General features: G+C 32.8%; 2 protein-coding genes and 1 long non-coding RNA gene across 12 annotated transcripts in view; 2 read left to right on the top strand and 1 right to left on the bottom strand.

Annotated features, from left to right (window-relative positions):
• The window catches only part of mtgo (miles to go), a 30,429-nt gene extending 8,054 nt beyond the window's left edge, over positions 1–22,375 (top strand). Inside the window, exons 2-8 of one of the 6 annotated variants that reach the window (XM_014230973.3) lie at positions 9,809–9,990; positions 12,593–12,869; positions 13,975–14,432; positions 14,509–14,718; positions 14,780–17,185; positions 17,592–18,407; positions 18,478–22,375. In XM_014230973.3, coding sequence (XP_014086448.2) covers positions 9,809–9,990; positions 12,593–12,869; positions 13,975–14,432; positions 14,509–14,718; positions 14,780–17,185; positions 17,592–18,407; positions 18,478–18,519 — 4,391 coding nt within the window. In that variant the 3' untranslated portion in view covers positions 18,520–22,375. Of the gene's footprint in view, positions 1–3,162; positions 4,639–9,808; positions 9,991–12,592; positions 12,870–13,974; positions 14,433–14,508; positions 14,719–14,779; positions 17,186–17,591 lie in introns of all 6 variants that reach the window. The other 5 variants (XM_014230976.3, XM_070106858.1, XM_014230975.3 and 2 more) reach the window with 5 other exon arrangements.
• Positions 22,376–23,181: 806 nt separating this feature from the next.
• On the top strand, positions 23,182–24,663 carry LOC118682182 (uncharacterized). Its single transcript, XR_004977905.2, has 2 exons — positions 23,182–23,887; positions 23,971–24,663. It is a non-coding gene; the product is annotated as an uncharacterized lncRNA (long non-coding RNA).
• LOC106615038 (coiled-coil domain-containing protein 28B) lies at positions 24,356–27,430 on the bottom strand. 5 transcript variants are annotated; one of them, XM_014231062.3, is made up of 5 exons: positions 27,330–27,430; positions 27,087–27,274; positions 26,818–27,034; positions 24,726–25,085; positions 24,356–24,671 (listed from the first exon to the last, which is right to left on the bottom strand). In XM_014231062.3, exons 2-5 carry the CDS (start codon positions 27,234–27,236, stop codon positions 24,451–24,453), a joined length of 948 nt encoding a protein of 315 aa, XP_014086537.2. In that variant the 5' UTR covers positions 27,237–27,274; positions 27,330–27,430; the 3' UTR covers positions 24,356–24,450. The 5 variants fall into 5 exon arrangements, with proteins under 5 accessions (XP_014086537.2, XP_036225628.2, XP_014086536.2 ...); XM_036369735.2 differs by adding an exon at positions 26,641–26,708 and having other exon boundaries at positions 24,726–25,081; positions 27,087–27,394; XM_014231061.3 differs by having other exon boundaries at positions 27,087–27,398.
• Between the last annotated feature and the right edge of the window lie 135 nt (positions 27,431–27,565).

Genomic DNA, 27,565 nt, shown 5'->3' with positions numbered 1-27,565 from the left:
TGAAAACCAGGGTAAATAACCTCTTTTAAAAATCGAGCTGAAAGTAAAAAGAAACTTAACTTGAAGAAATTTGCTAAAGTCCAATAAAGCTGTGAATAACGTTGTCTTAATATATCTACATGCATACATGTATCATTCGTTTTTTTGTATTGTAACTTTCCATTATTCTAAATTGCCTTTATACATGTGATATGTATGTATAACTATAAACCTTGTAAACATTAATTATAATAAGAAACGAATGAGATATGTATATCCATGACATATGATATATGATTACTGCTCCTTACACATGTATGTATACAAATACATACTATGAATGAATGAAAGATCAATATAAATTCCTCAGTGGAAAGTATCCACATTCCATTAAATAGCCAGATAAAAATTGTGTCTTTAATTTTCCTTTTAGTTTGTTTTTATCGATTTTCAAACACTTTATAACATAATTTTTATTGTGGCGGCATTGATTATATAATATATTATATATATATATATACGTATGTAATAAACCGCGCATTGGAGCGGTTAAATTATTGGGAAAGCTTTAGAATACCGGCCCATGAATCCGGGAATATAATGAGTAAGGGCGGATACAGGAGATCCTCCAGTTCAAGAATATATACATTTGCGTTTAAAGTTGAAAATTTCAAATATTTAAGGTACGATTCTTTCGATTTAAAATGAATTTTACACTTATATTTTTCACTTTTATATCCACTAACATTTAACTAATTTGTTTTTATACGTTTATTTTACATTATATAGAGCAGAAGTAGCGTAAATTCAATATTTAAGTTATTGTTCAATTTTATTAATTCACACAATAACAAAGGTTGCAAAATGACAAATAACCTGTGTTACCTTCGACATGTTTTTTAAATGAACTGAAAGAAATAAGGACTGCAAACTGTTTGTATTTTGTTTTAAAAGAAGCAGTAGTAATATCCGTTAGAGTAGATTAATTTTAAAGATGATGTTATATCCTCTATGACAATATTATTTTATCGCGTAGAACTTCTTTTTGTGTTGTTAAAAAATTTAGCTTAAAAAAAATAACCCTTGTCGATCCAACACCGATGTACCCATTTTTTTCGCGTAGAACTCCTTTTTGAACTTGGGGGCCTTCGGCCGCGATTCAAAAAAATAACCCTGGTTTGTCCCACAACGGGGTTTTCAAGTGAAGAAAAATATTTAAAAATGTATTATTGTCCAACAACGATTATGGTTTTTAAATTTGGGGTATCATCTTTCTGTTTTATTTTATTTTCCTTCGTTTGCAAAATATGTTAGTATGGTAACATTGGTTATATGTTAATTTGCAATGCTATGCAAAATCCTGAGACGGTTTCTAAATCCGACCCAAATTACATATTTGTTTGGTAGTCTTTAATTTTTTGTTATTATCTATCACGATTATTGAAATGGTTCCTATTGCATTTATTCAAAAATAACTGCAGTTTTTCCAATTCACTATTTATTAAAATTCGTTAATATATTGTGTCGAAGTGGAAATTGATGAAAGTTGTAGTACATTGAGTCGCTAGAAACGTGCATAAAAAGTATAAAAAATTATGCGAGTATGTCAATGTCCACCCACCATCTATTATTGTTATATTTGATTCTCGATATCTACATCGAATTTAATAAAATAGTATAAATTTTCGACTAAAAATTGATGTTGCTGGTGCAAAGTATTCCTATGAGGTAGCTGAGAGTAAAATATGTACATACTTGTATGTAATTATTTCTTCGCACATACATAAGTATGTATTTTCACATATACATACCAATAAGTAAGTATAAGATATGTAACGAAGTAGCCAGTGTAAGCGTAGTTTCTGTTGATTTTATTTAAATATACAATACATATATATGTCGTACATGAGTACATAAAAAATTGCAAACGTGTGGCGCATTTGTGTGGTATCCAGATTCGATGAGCATTGAACAAAAAGCAAAAACTTCAGCGGAACACGAGTAAACGAACGTTTTGTCGGCAGACTTCTGCAAACGATATTTATCCCACACATACTTTATATGTAGATATATGTACATACTTACATATGAATGTACAAACAAATTACACGTATACATGTATGAAATATGTATTATATGTATCGTATTTACAGTTCTAACAGCGAAAGCACAAAAAAGCATGAAATAATGAGCACAACTGTGTATGTACCTAGATATAGTATAATTCGGACATACATATGACCATACACATGTAAATTTAAAATACCAGTGTGTAAAAATTCTGGTCATTCTGGTCAAGGCGGTTTAGCTCAGCCATGCAGTATAAAAACAATGAATACAGATTTTTATAGAAACAAGCTAAGATATTACTTCTTACTTTTGGTCTATATTAAAATCAATTTGCAGAAATCTGTACAATTTTAACATTTCTTGTACTTGTACGATGGGTCATCCATCTGTATGTCTTTTCCTCAAACATTCAACAGGTATTTTTTGGCCGGATACCAGTTTCATGCTATTTAAAATGATTCAACAAAGCTGTAGTTGAATTATTAACCGAAACCACTTGTGAACTAATTGATTAACACTGTGGATTTGTGCAATGCTGATTAACTTCACTAGTTGGACTTCAAGCGAAAGTTCTAATAGCAAAAAGTGCAAACAAAAATTTTTTTTTTGTTAATGTACATTTTCCTTCTCCTTTCTCGTAGAATATAATGTCAAAGTAAAGTCCTTTTAAGTACTCTATGCTGGCCTAACAGCTTAAAATGTGACTCCCAAATAATCAAAATTATAGTTTGTTGGTTATCAGTTATCAGAATAATTATATAATTTTGGAGAAATCAATAATTATAATATGATTATATAATTTTGGAGAAATCAATAATTATAATATGATATAACCACACCATTTCCTGATTACAATATTTTATTTGCATTTAGGTTGCTTCCGCTTTATTATTAATTTTCTTGATCATCTTAAGAATTTTTTGGTATTCACCTGTTAGTGCTGCTGAAAAAATTCATATAGCTACCGGATTACTACTAATTTCAATGGTTCGGCTTTAACACCTCCTAATGCATAATAATAACAAAATGTTGAAGTAGTATCAATGCAGTGCTTGTTGTCCAATGCTTAAAATTGAAAACAAATTTCGTATTTACTTTTAACTTACTTTTCAGATATTATATACCCAATTTTAATGAATTTAAACAAAACTGCCCGAGAAGTTTAACTGATTTATGTCAGTAATATAAAAAAACCATAGTTATGTTAAAAAATAATAATATAACACCGTCGAGAAGATACTTAACGTAAAAAGCTTCAGCTAAAATGTTGACGTCTTCCATATTGTTAAAATTTTACTTTTCGCAAAAAATAATCAGTTTTATTGACTTATGAGCTTCAAAACTTTAGTGCATGAATATAATGAATATTAACAAAACTAAGATATATTAAAACTTAATAAGCAAAATATCAGCCCGTAAGTTAAACGGTTGACATGGTTCGCTTAAATGTCTCTGCTGCTCCGGAACAACACCCTCCGCAGCATAATCAATTACAATACGCCAATAATATTTCTAATAAAAATGGTCAACAAAATGCTGGTATCGGAGCTCTTAATAAGAACATTTCCTCGTCTTCTTCATCGACTTCGAGTCTAAATAGTAATGCTTCCTCATTTGAACCGCATCATAATCAAATACAGCATCAATTCCAACATCAGCTTTTACATCATCAGCATCAACATCATAACACAAGTCAAGTTCGTCAGCAACGCTCTACCAATAATATGTTAATGGTTGTCCCGCAACAGCAGCAGCAACAAGTTCAACAGTCACATGCGAAACAGCAGCAGGCGCAATATGCACATCTGCCTTCGCTCGCATCTCAACATCAACTTCCACAGCAACATAGTTTTACCCATCATGTTCATCATCAGACTCCATCACAGCCTAACGGAGTTGCTATGTCAATTCAACAACAGCAGCATAAACAACAACCACCACAACATTCACCTTCGGAGATTTCAACATCGTCGCTTTCAGCATCACCGCCTCTAATTCAGCAGACATCTAGTGCGCCTCAAAGTGCGCAACTTGTACAGCCAGTCTGCGCTATACATCATCCACAGCAACATCAACAGCAATTTGCATTAGTGGCTGCCATGCATCAACATTTAACAGCCGCGACTGGCCTCGGCTCTTTACCACCACAGCATATGCATCTGTCTCACGGTCCAAAGGTACAGCAACCACCAACACAGTCACAGGCTGCATCACTACAAATACAAGCTCATACGGGAACTTCTCAACAACCTCAAACTACTCAACATTCTCAGCAACTTTTGAAAGAAAAAAATCATGATAGTGGATATATTGTTAATAGCGGGGGTGGAGCAAATCAAGCTACCGGAAACAACCCTGGGGCATCTTCCAACGAATCGCCCACCAGCGGTGCTGGCGCTTCCACTGTCAGTAGTGGCCCTACAACTACTGCTGCTCAACGTGCACCTTCCACGCCTGGTCAATTATATATACAATATCCTGCCGATTTCTATCCGGCAGAGTATTACATTACCCCGCATTCACACGACAGCATGTGTCCACAACACGCACATCATCATCAAGCGATGTGCGCATTGTCAACGGATTACGGTAAGCTAACCGAGCATATGGGTTTTGAGCATCATAGTAAATAAAATATTATATAAAAGATAATAAAGGCCGCAAAAGTTTACGGCATTCCTAATGGCTCTTTACTAATTAAAAATACAGTCAGTGGATTATAAATTCACGTATTATACATGTATGTATGTATGATATATGTACATATGTATCGGTCTTTCGATCGAAAATTTACATTCATAAATTTTTTGTACTTTTTTCGAGCGTTGATTTTTTGAAAATTCATAACTCCAAAATGTTTCATATTGAGTCGAAATAAAAAAGTATGTGTCCAATATTTTGTCTCAAAGAGCACAAAAAAAAATGTTTGAATGTAAATGTTCGATGGAATGACCCATATATATATGGATATGTGCATTATATATTTTTAAAATATTCATATAGAATTTATCATTATATGAAGTTCAATGAGCTTTAAAACGCGCAAACACTTCCACACCAACGAATATGTACACATATCCTATTGTACATATAATATATTCGTTGCCGGTTATAATAGCTTGAAGATAGAAATCCTACTTGGGCAGGTGTTCGAAATGAATTTTTTTATTTCGTTTAAATAATCGTTTCTAAGGCTTCAGGTTTCACCGAGGGCGTTAGACCGTTTGTTCTATACATTTAGACAATATTCCGACATACATACATATGTATGCATTTTAACGAAGTGGGAATTTCTCCTTTTCGCATTTACAACGGCACTTAAATAATCATGTCCACTTATGATGACGTCAACAACTTTAATTGTCTCGCATTCATTACCTTGAAGTGATCAAGCCTATAAGCCTACCTATCACTTCGTCCACCCGGATATACGACAACACGAGTAATAATTGAGTTGTCGTAATGAAACTCAGTACATAGTGCAGACATTAATTGACTTAATATTGAGATATAGGGTTATCCGTGGTACAAATATTTTTTGGTATTCCAGCTGGGTTGATATTACAAATGAATGTAATTCGGGAAATTTAAAGTAATTACTATTATAATTCAGTAAGTAACATTTTCCAAAGTCTGATTATGATTGTCACAACTTTCTGACTACGACTAAAAAAAAATGTTTCATCACGAAATGCTTTTTTAAAGGTGGAAAATAATAAATTTTTTAGAGTAGTGCCTAATCTTTATTATATAAAGAGCACTTTAATAATGCGAGTTTTTTACATGACTTAGTTAACCCCCACACAATAATTATACTACTAAACATTGACATTTTTTATACATACAAGTATGTTTGCATACCGCTGCTGGGTTACACTCAAGTTTGGTTTTTCCTACTTGTTAATACTAACTTTATTCAATTAATAGGTTTTATTTTCACAAAAGAGAACAAGCAAATAAAATACATGCCTTTATATATAATATATTTTTAGTGTTTTTCACGACAATTGAAGGTGGTCTTGCATGATTATCGCTTTAGCTTTTCCTGTGCAAAAATATGTATATAAGCATATACGTACTCACGTACACATCTATACATACATATATAGGTCTACCTATTTAGGTAGTAAGGTGCGTATGGTTATTGTATAACGTGTATCGTTCATCGTTGTTTTACTTTGATGCTAACTTTACGTGCAGCTTGTTAAATTTAAATGACCGCTTGACTTCACTTAAAACTAAAGGTGTCTCGCCGTCTCGTCTGCTACTTCATTACCTTCTTGTAACTCCTCGCGTCGATATTGTCTTCGTGAGCTTTTGATTGATAACGACACCGACTTAAGTGTACATATGTATATATATGTATGTAGTTAATCCTGCTTTGCATACAAGAACAAACGGTTAAAGAGCAGACGTCATTTACTATGTTATAATGAAATCAAATTAAATTAAATGAATGAAGGGGAATAAATATATATAAGAACGTATTTTCTTATTAAATTCCACCGGTTTTCTTTAAGATTCTATCAAGAATATACAAGTGATTCACCTTTTCACTGGTTTCCGTATTTCAATAAACCCAGTCATTAAATTTGATACCGTTATCAAGGGTAGTGTGTTGAGAGTGTTTAGTTCTTTTAAGGAATTTCCTAGGTACCTTAATATGTGATTTATAGAAACTTTCGAACACCCTATAGACTGATATTCTATATCTGGGGTTTTGAACAATTATGATTAGTTTATAACCAAATTTCGACTGGAGATATATTATAAAGGCACTATTTTTACAAAGTTTTATCCAAATATATCCTTTGGTGCTTGATTTGTGGAAAGTGGAAGAATTATATGTAATTTAAAATTGTGTTATATGGGAAGTAAGCGTGAATGTAGTCCGATTTCGCTTATTTTCCCACCGTTATGTTATATGGGAATGTCAAGATAATGTTATGTACCGCATTTGATTGAAATTTGTTTAGGCAGATCCTGAGATATAGGATTTCAACTAAAGGTAGGCCACGCCTAATGTCTAATTTTCATACCAGCTCCTATAATGCTGTTTCATATCATCTTGTTTGTAAAAGTAAATGTTCTTGTCGTATTTTTTTTGTTAAATTATCGCCGTTTATCTGGTGGTTACTCCTACAATATTTGTCCTGAGCAATTTGGTTGATATGTACATTAAACCTACTAGGGACTATGCTCACTTTTAAAAAAATTTCAGCCCAACATGTGCCTTTTACGACTGCGATTCCCTGTACCACATTCCAGCTTTATGTCTTGATTTGGAGTTTAGTTATAGCTTTTCGCCTAATGGCATTTTATGAATGTGGCAATAGCCCACTAGTACCCATCTGCAATACCAACCTCCCTTTGATGCCGAAGAACATGTGCACCAAATTTCATCAATACAAGGTGCGTTCCAAAGTAAACAGTAAAAAAGTAAACTCTAGTGGCCCCATCTATATGTCGACTAGTGCGTTAGAATCTGCTATCCTTTATTGGTAAAACTTAACGAAACGTTTCAATTGATGAAACAAGTTTATGGCGATGATTGCCTATCCCGTAGCAGAGTGAACGAGTGTTTTCAACGTTTTCAAAGTGGTCGTGAGGACATAAATGAGAAATAAGCCGAAACCCAAAAAATCGCGCCTGGAGAAGTCAAAAGTGAAGACAATGCTGATTGGTTTTTATGATTCCAAGGGTATTGTCCACAAAGAATTTGTTCCACCCGCCCAAAACGTTAATGCGGTATTCTACCTTGGAGTTTTGAAGCGTTTTGTGCGCCGTATTCGACGTGTTCGACCCGAATATCGCGAAGATAGAAGTTGTGGTATGTTGCACGATAATGCGCCGTCTTATCGATCGACGCTTGTGGCCGATTATTTGACCAAATATCACATTTTAACAATCAACCACCCCCCGTATTCATCTGATATGGCACCGTGCGACTTCTACCTTTTCGGAAAAATGCATTTGCCGATGAAAGGAAAACGTTATGCAGACGTGGAGGCCATTCAAAAGGCTTGCACCGGCATACTGGCGGCCTAAAACACTCGTTCGACATGCTTTTGGACCGAGCAGAAAGCTGTATTACAGCAGAAGGAGATTATTTTGAATAAAATTAATTGATTTTGCCGATAAAACTATTTGTTCTGTCTTTTTTTGTAAAGTCCTGTTTACTTTGGAACGCACCTTGTATATCTCAATGTTTGCTCAAGTTTTCGCTTGCACGGACAGACAGAGAGTCACTCGGAATTCAACTCGTCTTGTCAGCCTCATCATTTATACATATACTAGCAGATCAGTTCATTTGCCATGCCACTTACGAGATGAGGACCTCATATAGACGATGAGATGTGAATATCAAGCAATTAATATTATTTATATTTAATTCTGCACCCGACCCCTTCGTAGGGGACCAACTGGGCGACTGAGCCGCACTGCACTTTATTTCTTGACACTGACTCGCCTTCCGTGTCTCAATTATGCCTACATCGCATATTATGTTGCAGCCTAGCCGAGCGGGTCACCGCTCACCACGCGACTTTTTTCTAATACTTACATCTTTAAACTCGTGATATCTTACGAATGGAATGTCCAAATTGAATAATTCATGAAGTCATTTAAAGATATTGAATCAGTCTTGAATATAAAGTAATTAATTTTGATAAGGATTAATACTGAGGTACAAATAAAGGATTTTTCCAGAGGCAGCATTTTAACCCTTTTCTTTTATTAAAATAAAACTATACTTATGTATAAAAGTTAGACATATGCTGTCGCCACATTTTTGTAGATAATTATGTGTTCTGCAAAGTCATAGTACATCATTTTCTCCTATAATTAATAGTATTCGCAGCGCACGCGATGTAATTAATTAAGTTACATTATTGTACGGATCCATAACATTTTTTTTAATATAATATATCATACTCATATGTACACCGGAGATAGTGTAGCTTCCCATCGGTGAAAGAATTTTTCAAATCCGTTAAGTAGTTTCGGAGCCTATTCAATTCAAACAAACAAACAATCAAATATTTCCTTTTTATAATATTTGTATAGATAACCCTATATCTAGTTATCTCGATTGCTTTTAGGTAATACAAACAACCGTTAGGTGAACAAAACTATTATTCTCTGTAGCAACATGCTGCGAGAGTACAAATGTGTTTGACTATGTTAGGCATACATATGTCTATGTATTCGTATGTATGGTATATGATCACATAACAATTTATTAAGTGTTAGTTAAAATTTCTTTTTCTCTTTATACATGCATGTTTAGTTACCATCTACTAAGTTTACAAATTATAATTGGTTATTATTATTCGTTTTCAAACTACTTCCTTTGATATGATCTAGATCTTCTAATGAATGTTTCTTTTCAAAAAAATTGGTTGAATAAATCTAATTCTGACAAATAGGGGGTATTAAAGGAAATAGAAGAGCCTAAGCTGATGAACAGAAGTTTTGAGATGCAGACTAGAAATGAATAAAGTAAATTTGGTAGGCATTTAGAATCATATTGTGCACCACTCTTTTCACCAAAATGCTGTATACTAATACAAGTGTTTATGCTCTTTAAACTTTACTAAGAAACTCGTATCGTGTTTAAAGAACAATTGTTGGAAAAAATATTTTGGATTTCCTAAAATAATGCCATCATTTCACTCTCCAGTACAAATAATATTGGTACTTTTTGTTAACAAAGTAAATTAAGTTGATATTTGAGCTATGTTTTGTAAATTATTTGCAGGTCCAGCAACAGTTCAAATGGTTTCTCAAAACCGCCCTCCATCGATAACAGTGCCGGTACAAGTACCGCAGGGACAAATGATGCAGCAATATGTTAACGAGAACGGAACTTTTGCACATGTTGTGCTTTCGCCCCAATATCAACAGATCCATTCCGGTCAAGGACATATGCATGCACCTTTCGTAAGTTCCTTTTTTTTAATTCTTTATAACAATACCGAAAACATCTTCTGCCATTAAATCAATAGTCAATGCACTCAGACGTCGTTGTTGCTAATTATAACGTCAAAGTTTTTGGAATTTTGTTTTTCTTGTAATCAACATAAACAAAAAATTTTGATGGCCGCATTTTGCGTAATTTTCTTTACGTTTTTTTAATTATTTATTTATTTATTTTTTAGTTTAAATAATTTGCTACTTTATTATTTCATTTATATACTTATAATATACAAAAACCATAGCATCATATTTTCGCATTCTAATACAAATTATAAACAGCAACGGGAGTAGTTTTAATTACCGGAATAATTTTCAAAAATTAAAAGTTTGGTTAAATTTTGTTGTTAAGGCAAAATATACTTAGGAGGGGCGGAGGATTTGCATTTGCCTACGGTGGTAAATTGTCACGCACCGGCCCTGAACATAAACCAAAATCGAAAAATATAACAGACTTCTACTCTTTTGATGTGAGTAAGCGATTTAGATGTAAAGAAATGATGAGTTGTTTTTATTTCTCTAAATCGTTGGCGGTACTGATGGTCGCATAATGTTTTTTATTGCATTTTTCTGATTTAAAAAATATTATCACCGTATCATCATGTGGATGTGTACTGAAAGAGGATTGTTATTAGTTTGAAAACGCAGATAACAACCCTGACATAACATGTGCAGTGTGCATAGTGAAAAGTACTCCGTAATATCTGAAAATATTGCATCAATCGTATATATAAAAGTGAAAGAATATTAAATTAATGCCTCATATATGTTTCCTTAAAAGATATATAATAATTCTTATAAGAAAATATAAAGGATGTACAAAGAAAAGTTCAATTAAATTTTGATATCAAACCATAATTGAATTTCGTACAACAAAGAAAGGTGTGTGCGACGTAATATTGTGAGGTGTAATAATAAAGAGCATAACAAATATTAACATTGACTGTGAATTAGACATCATAGAGTGAATGAATGAATTGATAATACACGAAAATAAAAAATTACTCCGGAATTATTTGGAACATATCTTTTTTCCTGTATCGTGTACTTACAAAATGCCACCCAAAAAAGTAAATACAACACAACAGATTTGTGGTTATTGCTCAGACATAATCCGGGATAAAACGGAGCCAAGTATTCAATGTGCGGCTTGTCGACGTTGGTTTCACTCAAAGTGCACCAACCTTTCATCCGATGAGTTTAAATCCATCGCCAACAGCATTAAGAAAAAAGAAACAGTTTGGAACTGTGACTCATATATATGATAAAGCTGCTGAAAAGGACCGTTTAGAGGATGACAGAACCAAGTTAGTCACAGCTTTGCCTCCCAGTCTCAATGATGAGGCCACTGAACTCAAGTTACGTAGACTGGGTCGTCCTACACCTGGACGTACACGTCCTCTTCACATTACCACCCGCTCAGCAGCCGATGCACTTTCCATTATCAAATACAGACCAACAGACGAAAACTCAGGTTTTATTTTCAAGACTGATCTAACTCCCTCTCAACAACTTTATCTGAAAAATTTTGCGTCAAGAGCTTGATTCAATCGTGAAGAGTGGTGATGACAGTAACACAATTAAATATATCCATGGTGTCCCAAGAATCGTTAAAAGAAATTTTCTTGCGCTCAACGAGCAAAAAGAAAGTATCTTACGTCCACATGTGCTACCAGAACGTCAGAGGTCTGCGTACAAAGCTCTCAACATTTCAAACCGCATTAGCGGATCGGAATCCTGGCTTCACTCATCCATATGTGATGGTGAAGTCATTGATTCAACATATAGTATTTACCGTAAAGACCGTGTTTCTCTCATCAACGATCAGGTGCGTGGTGGTGGTGTCTTCATCGCCTGTAAACGTAGTCTCCATACAGAACAAATTGCAATAACAAACAATGATTTAGAGCAAATATTCATCCGTGTCAAGGGAGCTTATAAGAAATAATGTCTCTTAAGAAAAAGGAAAATTTATTAACACTTTAATGTATTTAAAAGATACATTACACTATTTATGGGATTTGTTATGGAGCTAGGATAAAAAAAGTGCATTGGGAATAAAAAACTATAAACTTAAAAAAAATATTAAATAAATAAATAAAAATTCTTTACTTTATAGTAATTTCAAACAATAAAATTGATTATATGACAATACTTTCTTTTTCTGTGTACTAAATAAATAATGAATTACTTTTTTATGTGATCTGTAACATTTTTATTATTTTTGTGTGATTTGGCAACACTGCAATTTACAAAGAAGAAAACATAAGCAAAGATAGGCCACGTCAAATGTATAAAACACATATTCAATCAATTTAATTTTGCTAAACTAATACACCGTTTGTCATATGAATCGGAAATCAGTTTTGAAATTAATGTAACTGTAAGTTTAGATACATACATAGGTACATACATATGTAAATACTAGGCTTGGTGCACTATTAAATTTAAAAATTCTGATGAATCATGATTCTTCACATAGTATATTCGCATGGTTATAGGCTTGATTAATAAAATTATTTCTTTTAATTAAGCACTAAAGTTTTGTTATCATTATATTTATTTTTAGATGCAGGCTGGTGGATCTTCTCAATTCTACCCAACCCTTCCTGCGGGATTTGCTCCAAACCCAGGTAGTGGGCCAGCACATTTCCACACTCTGACAAGTGGGCACGTGCAAACGCAACAACTTTCTCAACATCAAAAAGCGACAACACAACCACAGCAAACAGGATCTCAAACTTTATCACATTCGCCTTCACCTCCTAATAGCTATCATAAAGACGAGCGTACCCAACGACAACACACAAAGTTACTAAGGAAACTTGAGAAACAACGGGAAATGAGTGAGTATTTATTTTGCAACGCGTTTAGTTAATTTACGTAGGATATATAATAAGAGGTGAATTTATTCAAACATTTATATATGTACATATGTACCACATATACAAAGTATTTACATATGTATGTACGTATGTAGTTACCTATGATTATTTATTATTTACTACTACCTTTTTGTAGTTTATATATGTATGTTTCACAGAGTATAATAATTTTGTTCACTTAACTGTTGTTGAAATCCATGCGAACGTCTGTCCGTGCAAGAGTAACTTCAGTAAAAATGGAGATATATCGATGAAACGAAACGTAACAAAAATATACATAGTGATAGATAACTATGCCACAAATGTGATAATTTGAATATCACAGTAGAAAGGAGCAACTATGGGTAGAGAAGTTTCTATAAGTTGTCCCTGATAATTTTTATATACACATCTAACAAACTACTAAAGCTATTTCAACGAAACTTGCTGGACACATTTCCCTCCAGCACCGTAGCGATAACTCAATAAGCTAACACGTCAGAATTCAGTCCTAAAGTAAGGATTATACGGTATGGATGCATATGAATCAGTATAAAAATGGGATGATGGAAGTCAAATCGCCCACTTTTATGTAAAATACCGTACTTCAGCAACTACTCCACTAAATGGATCACAACCACACCTACTTCCCGTCCACAATATTAAATTACACCTGTTTCTTTCACTTTTAATGTATAAAATTCCCACAAACAGGGTATCATTTAAAATTACGCTTAAAATGGAATAAAAATTGAGCCTTGGTTTAGCCCGATATCTCCAATATAATATTTTCCGCCCCTCTGGTTGACTTTTTTCTCATATACATAATATGTATATCAAATTTCGTCCCTTTGGCTTTGATCCTTGAAAATCGGAACATAGACCTTCTTTAATTGTTATAACATTTTTAACAATTAAAATGTGGCAATTTTTTTACACCAAATAATTGTTTTCATTTTTACGACTTTGAATGTTTATGCTCTCATACATTGAGTATTAATCTATTGAAGTGAACTTTATACGATCTATAATTTATATCTTATTATTTTATTAAACAATTCTGGTATGTCAACACCGACACATAAAGCACCTCCTCGTTGTAGCGACTTAAACGGGTATCATAATCTTTCAGTTAACTCTGCAAACAGTAGCCCTGTCAATGGAACAAATAATCACGATCACGTTATTGCAACTTCAGGGGTTTCGCCATCGGATACAGCTAATTCAAATTCTTCTGTAAAAAGTTCGAGTGACAATGGATTAGGAGTTGTTCAAAGTGTTCTTAATATCAATAAAAGTCTTGTCCAACTAAAACAGGATACATCTCCACTGCGGCAACCATTAAAAAAAAACATTTTGCACTCTCAAACTACGCAACGAAATGGAAGCATAGCACCAAATGTATCCCCAAGTGGGCTAAGTTATGGTGTCAAAATAGCTAGTTCTAAAGGAGATAAAGGAGAGTTTAATTCAAATATCTTCGCAGATGAGGAGGACACTCAAGCTTTGATTATTGAGCAATTATCTGCTATACAAAAACCGAATGTGAGTAAAAATAGAGTTTTCCATTAAACCAATAAACATAAAATTTATCAAACTTTTTATTTCATATATTTTTAAGGTAATTAATTTAACTTCACGATCAGCAAAAATTATTTGGGAAGGGCCAATAATGACTGACTCACAAATTGATACTAAGAATCTACGTTATAATGTGTTGCTTAGTGATCGAGCTAAGGACGGAAAATACAAAAGTCTTTATAAAGGCGATTCATATGATTGCATAGTACAAGACCTTCAACCAGGTCAGACGTATGTAGTCCGAGTTCAGGTTTGTCTATGCTAGCAGCGTATCAATATTTGCAGCATATATATTATGTATTTACTTTCAGGTATACTATAACAAGTTGCAGGGTACAGCTTCTGAGGCATCCGAATTCATGACTCCACCATGTGAACCAGATCAGCCAACGCCACCTAAACTTGTAATGCGAACGAAGAATTCGTTGCATTTGCGTTGGTCGAACCCACCATCTAATGGTTCACCCATACAGCATTATTTATTGGAATATGACGACGGTAAATCCGGGTTATCTCTATCTACCCGCGCCTCACTCCAAAATATTGAGAATGAAGATCATAACTTTGTCGAAGCAACGAAAACTAAAGGCAAGCATTACACTCTTACTAAATTGCTGCCATCAACTGTATACTATTTTCGTCTGGCTGCCGTCAACGATGTGGGTATGTCATTATATTCCACTATTTGCTCATATTGTACCTCGAATAATCCGCCGATTGCACCGAAGCCTCCGAAACTCCAAAGCTGCAGTTCTACAACTATTCGTCTTTGGTGGGAACGACGCCAACAGGATGGTGATTACGTCTTGCAAATACTTGATCCCGATTCAGGTCATGGTTTCCTAAACGCTTACAATGGTCCAGATACGAGTCATGAATGTTGCGAACTGCGACGAGCTACATATTATCAGTTCCGGTTACGTGCAGAAAATGAAGCGGGTAGCTCTCCATGGTCCAATGAGGTTACCTACCAAACAGCTCCTGAAAAACCAGGTAAACCAGGTAAACCACATCTGAAAGGAAAAATACATGGAACACATTTTCGAGCTCGATGGGATCCACCCACAGATATGGGAGGCGCCGAAATAATTCGATATTTTCTCGAAATCACATCTGGTGCTAAGTTTGAACGTATTTATAGTGGTACTGATACCGAGAGCATATGTGATCGACTTCAACCAGGTACAACGTATCAGTTGCGTGCGTCCTGTGAAGGCCCTGCAGGCATTAGTCCGTATTCTGATGTGGCCCATATTACATCAGAAGCTTTAGTACCTGCGGCGCCTTCGCCACCTTATTATGACAGTCCGCCAGGTCCGTATGCGGCGGTTTTAAGACTGGATAAACCAGAAAATAATGGTGGTGCTCCCATTTTAGAACTTGAAGTACAGATGCGTCATTCTGTAGATGATAAATACGCTATTGCAAATAAAACAAATGATTATTCAATTGTTTACCATGGACGAGATACATTTTGTGTGGTAAAAGATCTACAACCTGGTTGGTCTTACGAGGTACAGGTTCGTGCAATTAATCGCATTGGTGCTGGACCTTGGTCATCATGGTTTCGCTTCGCGGCAGCTGCGGCACCTCCGAACGTACCCGAAAATCTAAATGTTATAATCAAGTCGGCGACGCATTTGCTAGTAAATTGGGAAGAGCCTAGTAACAATGGTGCACCGATTCAGGAATACCGCTTAGAAAGCTTAACTGTTGAAAATGAATCCGATCTTAGTTTAGAAAATTCATCACAAACATCAGCATACCACACCTGTTACCATGGTGGGCAAACTAGTATCGATTTGCGAAATTTATCACCTTTTACTATATATTACTTTCGCGTGAATGCCAGTAATGCGGCTGGAGTGAGTAAGTGGTCAACATGCATAAACGCGCGTACACCAGCGGCAGTACCTGCTGCGCCACAAATCAAAGACTGTGAATTTACTGCAAAAAAAGTAGTATTAAATTGGTCGAAACCTGAATGTAATGGTGCTTGCATCACTGGATATACCATTGAATGTGCAGATAAATCAATTACCATTGCGGATGCAAATACCACATATACAATCCAAGATTTAATGCCCGAAACTACTTACAAAATTCGCTTGCAGGCTATTAATAGCATTGGTGGCGGACCCTTTTCTTCTTACACTAAATTTACAACATTACCTTCACCCCCGGCGCCACCATCACTTGAGTGTACAGGAGTAGGTCATAACTTTATAAAATTAAAATGGGGTGATGGTAAAAACGTTGATTTTATCAAATACTATGTAGAAATGTTTGTTCAACGTGCAAAAGAGTTCCAGATAGTTTACTCGGGAACAAGTTGCATGTGTAAGGTGAATAAGTTGCAGGAGAGTACTGCCTACACCTTCCGCGTATATGCAAGTACTGATCGCGCCGGAATCGGAGAATTTTCAGACGAATATATTTTCAGTACGACTCCTACATTGCCGAGCAACATTAAAGCTCCAAGGGTTGCCATGGAAGGAGCAGCTGCCTGTTTGCTAACACACGGTGTCGGCAGTGCAAGTAGTTTCGTTCCATCCGGGATTCTTCCTGAAACACCTACAAGTTTTATTGCCGGCCTAGGAAACCTCTCTTTAGGTGTACCACTTACTCTAGAATGGCAAAATTCTAAAAATTCTTTCAATGATCCTGTGGAATACGTACTACAGTATGCAATTGGTAAGGATGGTGACTACAGACGGGTAAGTTTCACTAAATTTTTACATTTATTTATCGATTTTATGGATAATTATTTATTTTAAAATCATATTTTTTATTAAAAAAAAATTATTAATTAGTATATTCGGATAAACGTGTATGTGCATACATATGTACATGTACTCGTATGTATGGATATTGTTTTTATTATGTAATTAAAATTCCGATCGGTTTTTAAACATTTAAAAATAGTAAATAAAACAAACGTTACGTACTACAGTACTTAAGTTAAAATCTGAAACAAGCAAATCTCACATTAGCGTGTTCTTATAATTTAACGTATTTGTGAAAATGAATAAGTAAATGATGTCGGTAGTACGAAAAACGTATATTTACAATAAAATAATAAAAATGTAACTTTTGGATAACTGTTTTTTTGATTTTTTCTAGATTTACAGAGGTCCAGAAACTAAGTTTACAATTGAAAATCTTGAGCCGGGAACCATGTATCAATTTCGAGTTTATCCTATTCGTGTTACTAAATCTGGTGAAGATTTAGTTGGCCAATATACTTCCGCATTCCGATACCAAGTTCCACATCTTGCAGCACTGGACGATATCGATGGAAATTTATTAGGAAATATGGGCAGCGTTTTTGGAACAGGCGGTAGAGGGATAAATAACAGCAACAACGGTTCCATGAATTGCCATGGCCATTCACACTTGGCACATCATGTTCACAGCTTGCATACACATCACTCTCACAGCCATACGCACCACAATAGTAGACAATCAATTACCAGTCTTCATCATCGTTCAGTAAGTGCGTCTGCTGCAAGCCCAAACGGTTTTAATGGCCATAGCAACACCAATATTAACGATAGTAGTAACAATAGTGGTAGCACTATACTAATTGGACCTAATGCCATTGGCTTAATACCTTTGGGTACATCAATGACAAATGAATTGACTACAGTGGAATTTGCTGGTTGTGACGATCCACTACATCATCATCATCATCATCATCAATTTCTTGGTGGAAATGTAAGTCCAGGATCAGATTCCGTAGGATCTGCACCAACTACGACATCGTTTTTAGCTGCTGCTTCAAATAATTCGCTAACAAATAATGCACTATTAGTACATGGTATCGGTTTATCCAATCATACTCAAAATGGTGTATTACGCCGATATATGACCAAATTAACTACGATATATACGAACCGGAAACGTTTCACCGATCAGGAAAAGGCAGTTTTATTTATGGTTTGCTTTTTGTTTTTTACATTTATATTTGCAACCTTAGTTAAAGCACTAATGCGATAAATTTTGACAGAAAATAACTATTGTGGAAGAAGATTATGCAAGCCTTTTATGAAAACGAGAAAGCAATGCATTTACGATTAAAATAGTGAATGTGTCGATGAATAAAAACAAGCTAAGACTCTTTCAAGAAATTCAACTACCGAAAGCTCATATGTTCTAACCTAAGTGTGAACGTTCATATATATATATACTACACATACAAAGGTGGTGGAAGTTTATAATCTAATTCTCAATTGATTCTAAGTAATCTGTTAAAGGGCAATCCTATTCAACATTGGAAATCAAACTATAGAAACGAAAATACAATGATTTCTTTTATAATTTAATTAAAATATTTAACACAATTGGCAACTGTGATATGCATATTTTAGTTAAGTTTATTTTCCATAGAGAGTTTATTTAAATTCGTTAACGCATTTTCAGTGAAAACTACAGCGTTACATAAATGAGATTAAGACAAACTGCAGACAACCAATAAATATGGTGTTTACTTCATTTGCTGGTCAAAATTTGCAAATGTTAATTCATATGTGTCATTTCCAAAAAGCTTCATCTTGCTGTTAGAAAAATTAACTACGACTATAAAATTGTACCTTGGCTTAAAACACAGGTATAATACCATAACTGCAGTATAATACAATAACTTGTTGGTGAGAAGGAAATTTCTCGTGTAATAAATTTATTTACGACTTATCATGGTTACCTATTATTTTTTATCATTAATATTCCAATTCATCAATATTTTCTATATATTTTTTTCTTATTTTAGCTTATTTAGATACGCATAACTCTCAGATAAACTTGAATTTAATGTATGTAAAATAATCTGAATATAAATACATATATGTACATATATCCCGCTTTCCCCAATCTACATGGAAATGCATAAATAAACTATAATACATATGCAGTTATATCTCCGTTTATACTCATTAAGTATTTTAGCAGTCAGAGTGTGTAAAATTGGAACGTTAAAAAATTATTATCACTGTACCAGTTCAACTAATGTGTTATTAGAAATTACCAATATCAATTGTTATTTGGATTGTGTATGCTTGGCGCAGATTAACAAAAGATCTTATTCTCCTTTAAATTATTAAATAAAACTCAAATAGTTTTATTTCGAAATTTTTTAATGCATTAACAAATTGCACCTAAATAATTTTTGTAATCGATATCCATATTGCTTAATATTCTGCATTCATGGCACAACAACATCGATTATAATTATTAGTTAAATATCATCATACTATGTAATATATCTTTTTGGGTTATACAAATACATATATAAGTCCATATTTAAGCAAGAGAGAAGTTGAAGTTTTTTTTTTATATATCTCCTCTAGGCCTCTCAATTCAAAGGACGGCTCAAACTTTTAATTTATTTAGTTTTTTTTTTTGGTATTATAATTATAACAAGATATTTTATTTAATTATTTATTATGTTTATTTCCAGTTCTAATAATAATGATAAGTTATGCATAACCTTTATCGATATCGTTTTTACTACCCAAGTGGCAACAACTTACAGATCCAAAAATTGTTATCTATGTAGTACATGGCACATATGAATGCTGATATCTTAATTTTTTTTAACTTAAACTTTAATTTTGGCATTTGTCGATATAAATTAATTATACATTTTCTCTGACCAATGAAAAATGTCTATAATCATTAACTTTTTCCTTATAATGGAACACCATTTTTATTGCTTTTCACGTAGCTTAGTTTTAAGCTTAGGCCAAAAGAATAAGCAATGAATCATAAATATTCGGCTTATTATTGAAAATCATCATCTATTTAATCCTATAGAAGTAGTTGGATGGATGTGCATTGACTTTTTACCATGACCCCAACATGAGGACTTTTATTATTGAATAACTATACTGTTAATAGAAATGAAATTTATAGTATTTATACCGATTGAAAAAGAAAGGTAATTTAATTAAAAGTTTGTATATATTTTTTTTTATCGGTTATGGTGTAATGAATGAAGATCTAAGATTTGAAAACATCCACTTGTTTACGATATATAACTTGTAATGTTGTAAAAGCAAAAGCTACGAGAAAGCTATTGGTACAGTTTTTAATCATTTGAAATTATTGTATATATATATGTATGAATTTGGTTTGCTTACATAAAAAAAAATTTGGTTACCATTTTCGGTTTGCATCCATACTTATTAATAAGACAAAGTATATGTAAACCTTTTTAATTTGCGGGTAACCACACAACTGGCCATACATTTGCCAATGTCAAAAGCTGATTTCGATTGTCTAAATATTGGAGACTGGCTAATATGGCTACATTCCGACATTTTGTATATAAGGTATACAATACGTTAAAAATGATCAACCAGTTATGAAAATGAAAATTTCTTGAACGGCGAAAAATGAGATATACGGATGTATTGACCATACAATTAAATTTTGTAATACATTATGTATTTTCAAGAACAAGTATTTGAAGGCGTCATTATATTGTGCATTTAAAAGTTCAGGTGGAAAATTGGGGAACTAACTTCCTGTGAATAATGATCAATCGTATAAATATATAATTTTTTAAAACAATGACCACACAATATCTAATTTACGTACATGCATTGGACTGAATGATGCGAACTAATACAAATATTTACTTACAATGAATGTAATTATTTATTTAAACATAGTTTAAAAAATTTAGCAGAAACCATTTCCTGCTTTATGCATTAAAAAATCATTTATTGTGGTCATTGTACATACACAGATGGCATATAAATACCGGTTAAGTATTTCTTTATTATCGACGATTTATTCATAATTATTGACAAGATACTTATCATAACACAGAGATATATTACAGATGTAGAAAGAAATGATATATAGATGCGTGCAACTAATTAGCAACGAGATAAGATGAAGCAATTATATGTTAATTTTTTCATCTGCGTGTTAAATTTTAAAACTTTGTTTTACTAACAAGAAAGATATGGGTATATTTAAAACAAAAAAACCATTTTTTGGGCATCTCGAAAAACATTTCTGTGTGATAATAGAAAGTATAAATGGTTCGTTCAGCTAATGTGTTTTTAAATAAGGCATTTTTTCAAAAAAGATCGCTATTTTTAAGCAAACCCATTAATTTTTTGCAGGTGAGACCAAAGAGTCTTGATATGGCTTAGACGTTTTCCTACTAGAATTTTTAACAACTTTCGAGAGAAACTAATAAAAACATAACTTTTATTCCCTCAGTATTTTACGAATAGATGCAAAATATTTACAGGGGCATGTCGTTTTATGTTGCACGCATCTGTATATATCAATATCATCAAAAGTAATTATTTAAAAACAGGTTATTAGATGCACTGTGGCCACCAAATTAAACAATTTCATTTTTTTTAAATGGATGAGAAAATTTTATTAAAAATATATATGACTTATAACGTGTATAGTAAAAATGTGTATGCGTCTATGTATATACTTAAACAAATATTGGTCATTGTATCGTTTAATATGAAATTCAGTAAAACTTAGAAAATTACACATTTATTGTTTGCTTATGGAATATTCACTTTTTCATACCCATTTCACCTTTTTCTATAAGAGCTATTGAATATGGTATTGATAAATATGAGTGAAAAAAATAAAACAATGTGCTTTATTTAGTAATGGTATGAGGTGTACTGTAACAAATATTAATCTTTACACTTAATTAATTGATACATGAAAGGCGAAATATAAAGAAAGGGAAAAGGAAAATTATGTTAAAGAATATAAAAAATTGTTTGTTTATTATCATTACCATCATTGCATAAAAAATGCAAAATAAAAATATTTAGACTACATACATATATAAAATATTGAAAATATATAACTAAATATATATACATACATAATAAAAATATATTAATAATACATATAAACGATATGCTTGTTTTAATTTTTCAAAATAACTTCTTATAGACAATCTGCTCTTAAAGAGTCGATTTTTTTTTTTTCAAATGGCTTAAATTTAAGTTTACTATCTTGTATTTTTATACTCTCGCAAAAACTTGCGCAGAGTATAATAGTTTTGTTCACCTAATGGTGGTTTGTAACACCTAAAACTAATCAAGATAGATAAAGGTTAGGCTGAAAACGATTAAAAGTGCTATAACTCGCTAACGAGAATAGTTAAATTTTGCAGTAAATATGTCTTAGTAACTACTCGACAAATTTTAACCAAATTTTATTAATAACATTACCCTGATGACTTTACATTACGGTTTAAGATTGGTCTAAATTACACTAAGAAAGGTCTGTTCTGTTTCCATTTACGTTGGCATTAAACTCAAGTAGGCTTGAGAAGATGCTCTCTCTTTTATTGTTTTTTACAAACAACAGTTAAGTGAACAAAATCATCATACTTTGCAGCAACATGTTGCAAAGGTTATTAAAATAGCGAGTGAAACTCACCCATCTAACAGAAAATTCCGGAGATATACTAAATGTAACAAAATTTTAACATAAATTTTAAAATTTATGCTTCAGTTAGTGACTGCATACTTACCGCCCGTATCAAACGAAATTTGTCAAAAATTATGCCAATGTTGCCATTGCTCAATTTGTAGACATGATTTTGCACGCATCTAGCTTTTCAGTTATAATTTTTCATAATGATATCCGCGAAAATTGTGTTTTTTCCATAAATCACAGTCGAATATATTTATTTATAAATATGTAGACTATTTTTAATGGCTGGATTTTAGTTTTGAGCTTTTACATCATGAAAAATTATAACTAAAAAATTAATGTATGAAAAATTATGAATGCAAATTGAACAATGGCAACATTGGTCCAGTGAAAACAAAAAAGAACAACTGATTTCTACGTTGCCACAACGGGCATAACTTTTGATATATTTGTTGCGATACGCACGGTAAGTATGGAAGGGCGGAATGTCGCTGACTGTTTCCAGCATTAGGGTGCCTGCGGAGTGGACGCTCAAAGCCGAGCCGAGCGCAAAGCTAACGAACACGAATCAGTTCAATGCGTGAAAACCAGTTTTAAAGCGTTTTTCGGCGCCGACTCGCGTGTTACATAGTTCATTTGTATGGTGGTCTCATATTTTGCTTTCGAGAAATTGCTATGAATGTGGTAGAACAATATTTAGAATACCCTCTATTAATATTTTCAAGGTAAATTTTCTTTCTTTTTGTCACAAAACATACATTAATTAAATACATGTCTGGTTTTAAATAAAATTATACACCAACTAAATCCTTTGCGGTTAAAATGAAACTGTTACGAACAAGAAACAGAACAGAACAGTATAATACGAAAGTCTCTGAGGTACCTAAAATCGGCTGGGCATTGAGCGTCCACTCCGCAGGCACCCTTAGGCGTTTTCATTTGAAACTGTGAAAAGAGGACATATAGGAATTATATAAAGCCAACTGGTAAAGTATTTTGAAAAATGTGAAGGATTTCCAAAAAATTATTGATATCGGAACAGATCTATATGACATTATTATTTATACAGTTATCGCACTTTTAGAAATTATATGGGAAGTATGCCCGATATCCCGATTTCAACAATTTCCACACGGCAAAATGAAATTTTCTCACGGTGTTTTGTTTGATTTGGGAGAAATGTACATTAAACCAAGCACGTGTACAAATTTTCATCAAGATGTCTCCGTTTTTTCAACTGAAGTAAATAAAACTAGTATATTCTGTGCAACATGTGGTGAGAATATTATAATTTATTATTTAGGACCCGTATTCTACTCATTTTCACTTCAAAAATTATTAGTTTGAAAAAAATTATATAAGTATAACGTTTGACCTGTTTATGCTGTTAGAGTTGATGTTAGTCAAAAATTGACTAGGAAGATTTAGTTTTGTCTGCTAAGGAACACACACCGTTAAGGAAAATTTACTGTACTTTATTTTAGTTATTTAAGAAAATCTAAAAACTTCGATTATATCTATACATTTAAATCCAATCATATCTATACATTCATAATCCTAAGTGGCTTGACTGTAACTGCTCAATCGAAACCGATAATTGTTCAAGACGTTGGACTAATTGCAGCATATTTTCTTGTGCTTTAGCAGCATTCAAATCGTGAACACTCTCTAATGAATCTTCTTCAGCAGCGGCTAACTCAAAGTGCAATTTAGCTAAACTTTCCTGTTGTTCTCGTATTTTAGTCATCTGTTCCATCGTGCAGCCAGAACCTAAATCATATAGAACTTGATTTTTAGCTTCTTTGAATTCAGCGGATTACTTACCAAAAGCCTTTAGCTTTCCAGAATGAAAATCATCAAGAAGACCTAAAAGAGCTCGTTCCATATGCTTCACGTCCGGAACTTCTGAGACAAATGAGTGATGTTTAATAGGACGGCGATCGAATTCGTTTACGTTTGAGCTACTGCCCGCATTGGTGGTGTTTAACGAAGTAGAAGGATCGATGCTACCAACTTTTTCACGAAATATGTGCAATCTAATTTTATTATCTGAACTATCATGGTTTTGTCTCCGAGTAATTTCATGTTTCATAGTAAAATCTATACTATCGCAATATACTTCGCTGGAAATTTCTGTAATATTGCTGGCACAAGGATCCCTGTTGCATATATCAGCCTTACTCTCTTTTATATATTGTTTGGCAATTACCATTTGTAGAAAGATTCAATATTTGGATTTACGAAAAGATTATGAAAAACAAAAAAAAAAAAATAAAAAAAAAATAAAATCATGAAATAAAAAAATGATTAAATATATAATTATGTATAACTAAATAATACTTACAAATAGATGATAAATAAAATAAAAGTTCAATAATTTTAAAATGTGGTTTCAATTCTATCGTAACATTGTGGTTCTTCATAAATATCGTTACCATTGCTAACTGTGAATATTAAAAAGTATTAAATTGTTTCGAAAGCGTATTCATGGGTTTTCTAAAATACAACGTCTGAATTATTTTGGATTCACTTGAAACGAGCAGAGCTTTTTCATTTAGTAATCATGGTACCAAGCTAATTACTAATTAAATTTTTCATGCAATCAAACGTGTTTTTATGATTCAAAAATATATTTTTCAAATATCCCAATAAAAATTTATTTTATTAACATGAAATTTATGGGAAACACAGAAAATCCTTATTTTACATTAACGGTTAAAAAATATTTTCGCATTAATAAACACGCTCTCTAGTACACATAACTGATAATCATTCGACCAAAAAAAAATGTATTTTGAAGAAATTAAAGGGAGGAAATGGATTAGTAAAATAAATATCAAAGAGATACGAAAATACATCACTTGTTAAGATTCTTAAATAGCCCAAAATCATTATCTGTAACTAAATGGTATTCGAGTATAAGTAATCAAAGACTCGAACATTCAACGAAGTTTAGGAAAAGATCATACAATATGATTTTCAATGCACCTCACACTTGTTTATAATATGAAGTTATTCAAACACCTTCTTACAAGGAGAACCATGAAAGCGAAAAATTAAAAGACATGTTCTTGACACGGACACACAAATTATTATTATATTTGACATCATTATACAATTTAAGCTCTTAATTTTTTCTAGAACCACTAAAAAACGTCATTACGCATTAGTAGAAAATTAAAGATCAATTGAATATACTATATACAAATATGATATAAAGGGCGAAAATTTGTAAATTTCATATATGGAGATGATCAAATTTAAGTGAGTAAAAGGAAAGCAGTTTATTAATTAAATTTTTTCTTTTTGAATAACACTCGACATACTTGTGTATTAAAATTATAAAATAAATTAGCGTACCTCTCCAAACCCCTGTTAGTCGAATATGTTAAATAAATGGAAAAACAATGACATATAGCTTAAATGTATGCAATCCGTTACTGAACCCCAAAAAAGTGGACTTTTTGTTGAATGCTCCCTAAATGTCTACCGAAAAGGATCAATAAAATAATACATAAATAAGATTTGCGTATACCCCCCCAAGACATACACGTTGCAATCGTTATAAAACTTGCGGATACTGTGATCGTTTATAAGCTCGTAATAAGACTTGTAAATTAATTGAACGGAAGACCTTTGTTGTAGAAAACAAACATACATACAATATATGTAATCAAATACTATATTACTTTTTATTAACATTATAATACTTAAGCCGTTTGGTGAGAAGGAATAATACCAATGGTCCTTTGTAAAAAGTATTGTTGTAGACGAAAGATGTAAACGGTATAATAAATAGTTAATAATCTGAAATTATAACTAGATATTGAATATGATCCTTCATATTATAGACACCAACATGCGGCGTTTAACAGTGGCAGCAAACGTATTAATAAATTAAAAAATACAAAATTACCTTTAAGCAATTTACGATGTCGTGATTTGAAGTCAAGTCGTTCATCATTGCTGCATCCACCCAGGCTTGCACTAATTTGTAAATTTGGACGTGTACGTCGCTCATTTATATATGTTACCTTAGCTGAGGTTAATTGACCTTTTTCAGATGTTCGTTCTATGGAACAACTGGCTGAATTTCTGCTACGGGTTGTATCCCCACTGGACATATTTTTCATCTGCAGAAAATTTTACGTTTAACTTTATTTTTATTTTAGTTATTCGTCCTACAATCATTTTGGGCACTGCCGGCGTAGGAAGAATACTTTCTGATTTAGGAGCTGATTTTGGCACAGTCGTATGGTTGTTAATATCTTCGTCTCCGTCAATGTCGTTTGTTACGAGCTTTTGTCTTTCTACAACCTCATCATTCGTCTCCATAATCTCTACACTCGCTCAAAATATAATATATATCAAAACTGATTTAATGTGGTGGAATTTCCAAAAAAATACATCCAAATTATTCAAAGTTACTTTTAAATTCTGGAATTAAAATAATATTGCGATTTATTAGCGATGTCAGCAGATAGGATCTGTTAGGTACCGCCTTCAGATATCGATAATCTATTTGATGGAAACATGGAATTAGCCATCGATAGTTCTGATTTGTTGCACCATCATTTAATTAAATTAATTATTCAATAATAATGCGAGCTAAAATCCATTGCTACGATATTGGGAATTGCAAATGGCTTTAGCTGCTTAAAGAG

This window comes from Bactrocera oleae, chromosome 3 (assembly GCF_042242935.1).
Source record: "Bactrocera oleae isolate idBacOlea1 chromosome 3, idBacOlea1, whole genome shotgun sequence".
NCBI lineage: Eukaryota > Metazoa > Arthropoda > Insecta > Diptera > Tephritidae > Bactrocera > Bactrocera oleae.
Note: the sequence above shows the minus strand (reverse complement) of the source record. Positions and strands in the feature narration are given on the sequence as shown.

What these genes read in the sequence shown, in the direction of transcription:
- LOC106615038 (XM_014231062.3), bottom strand. Translation starts at nt 27,236, where the DNA reads ATGGAGACGAATGATGAGGTTGTAGAAAGACAAAAGCTCGTAACAAAC. An exon ending in ACATCGTAAATTGCTTAAAG is followed by an intron (nt 25,086 to 26,817) that starts GTAATTTTGTAT and finishes AATATATAAAAG; the next exon opens with AGAGTAAGGCTGATATATGC. An exon ending in TGGAAAGCTAAAGGCTTTTG is followed by an intron (nt 24,672 to 24,725) that starts GTAAGTAATCCG and finishes TATATGATTTAG; the next exon opens with GTTCTGGCTGCACGATGGAA.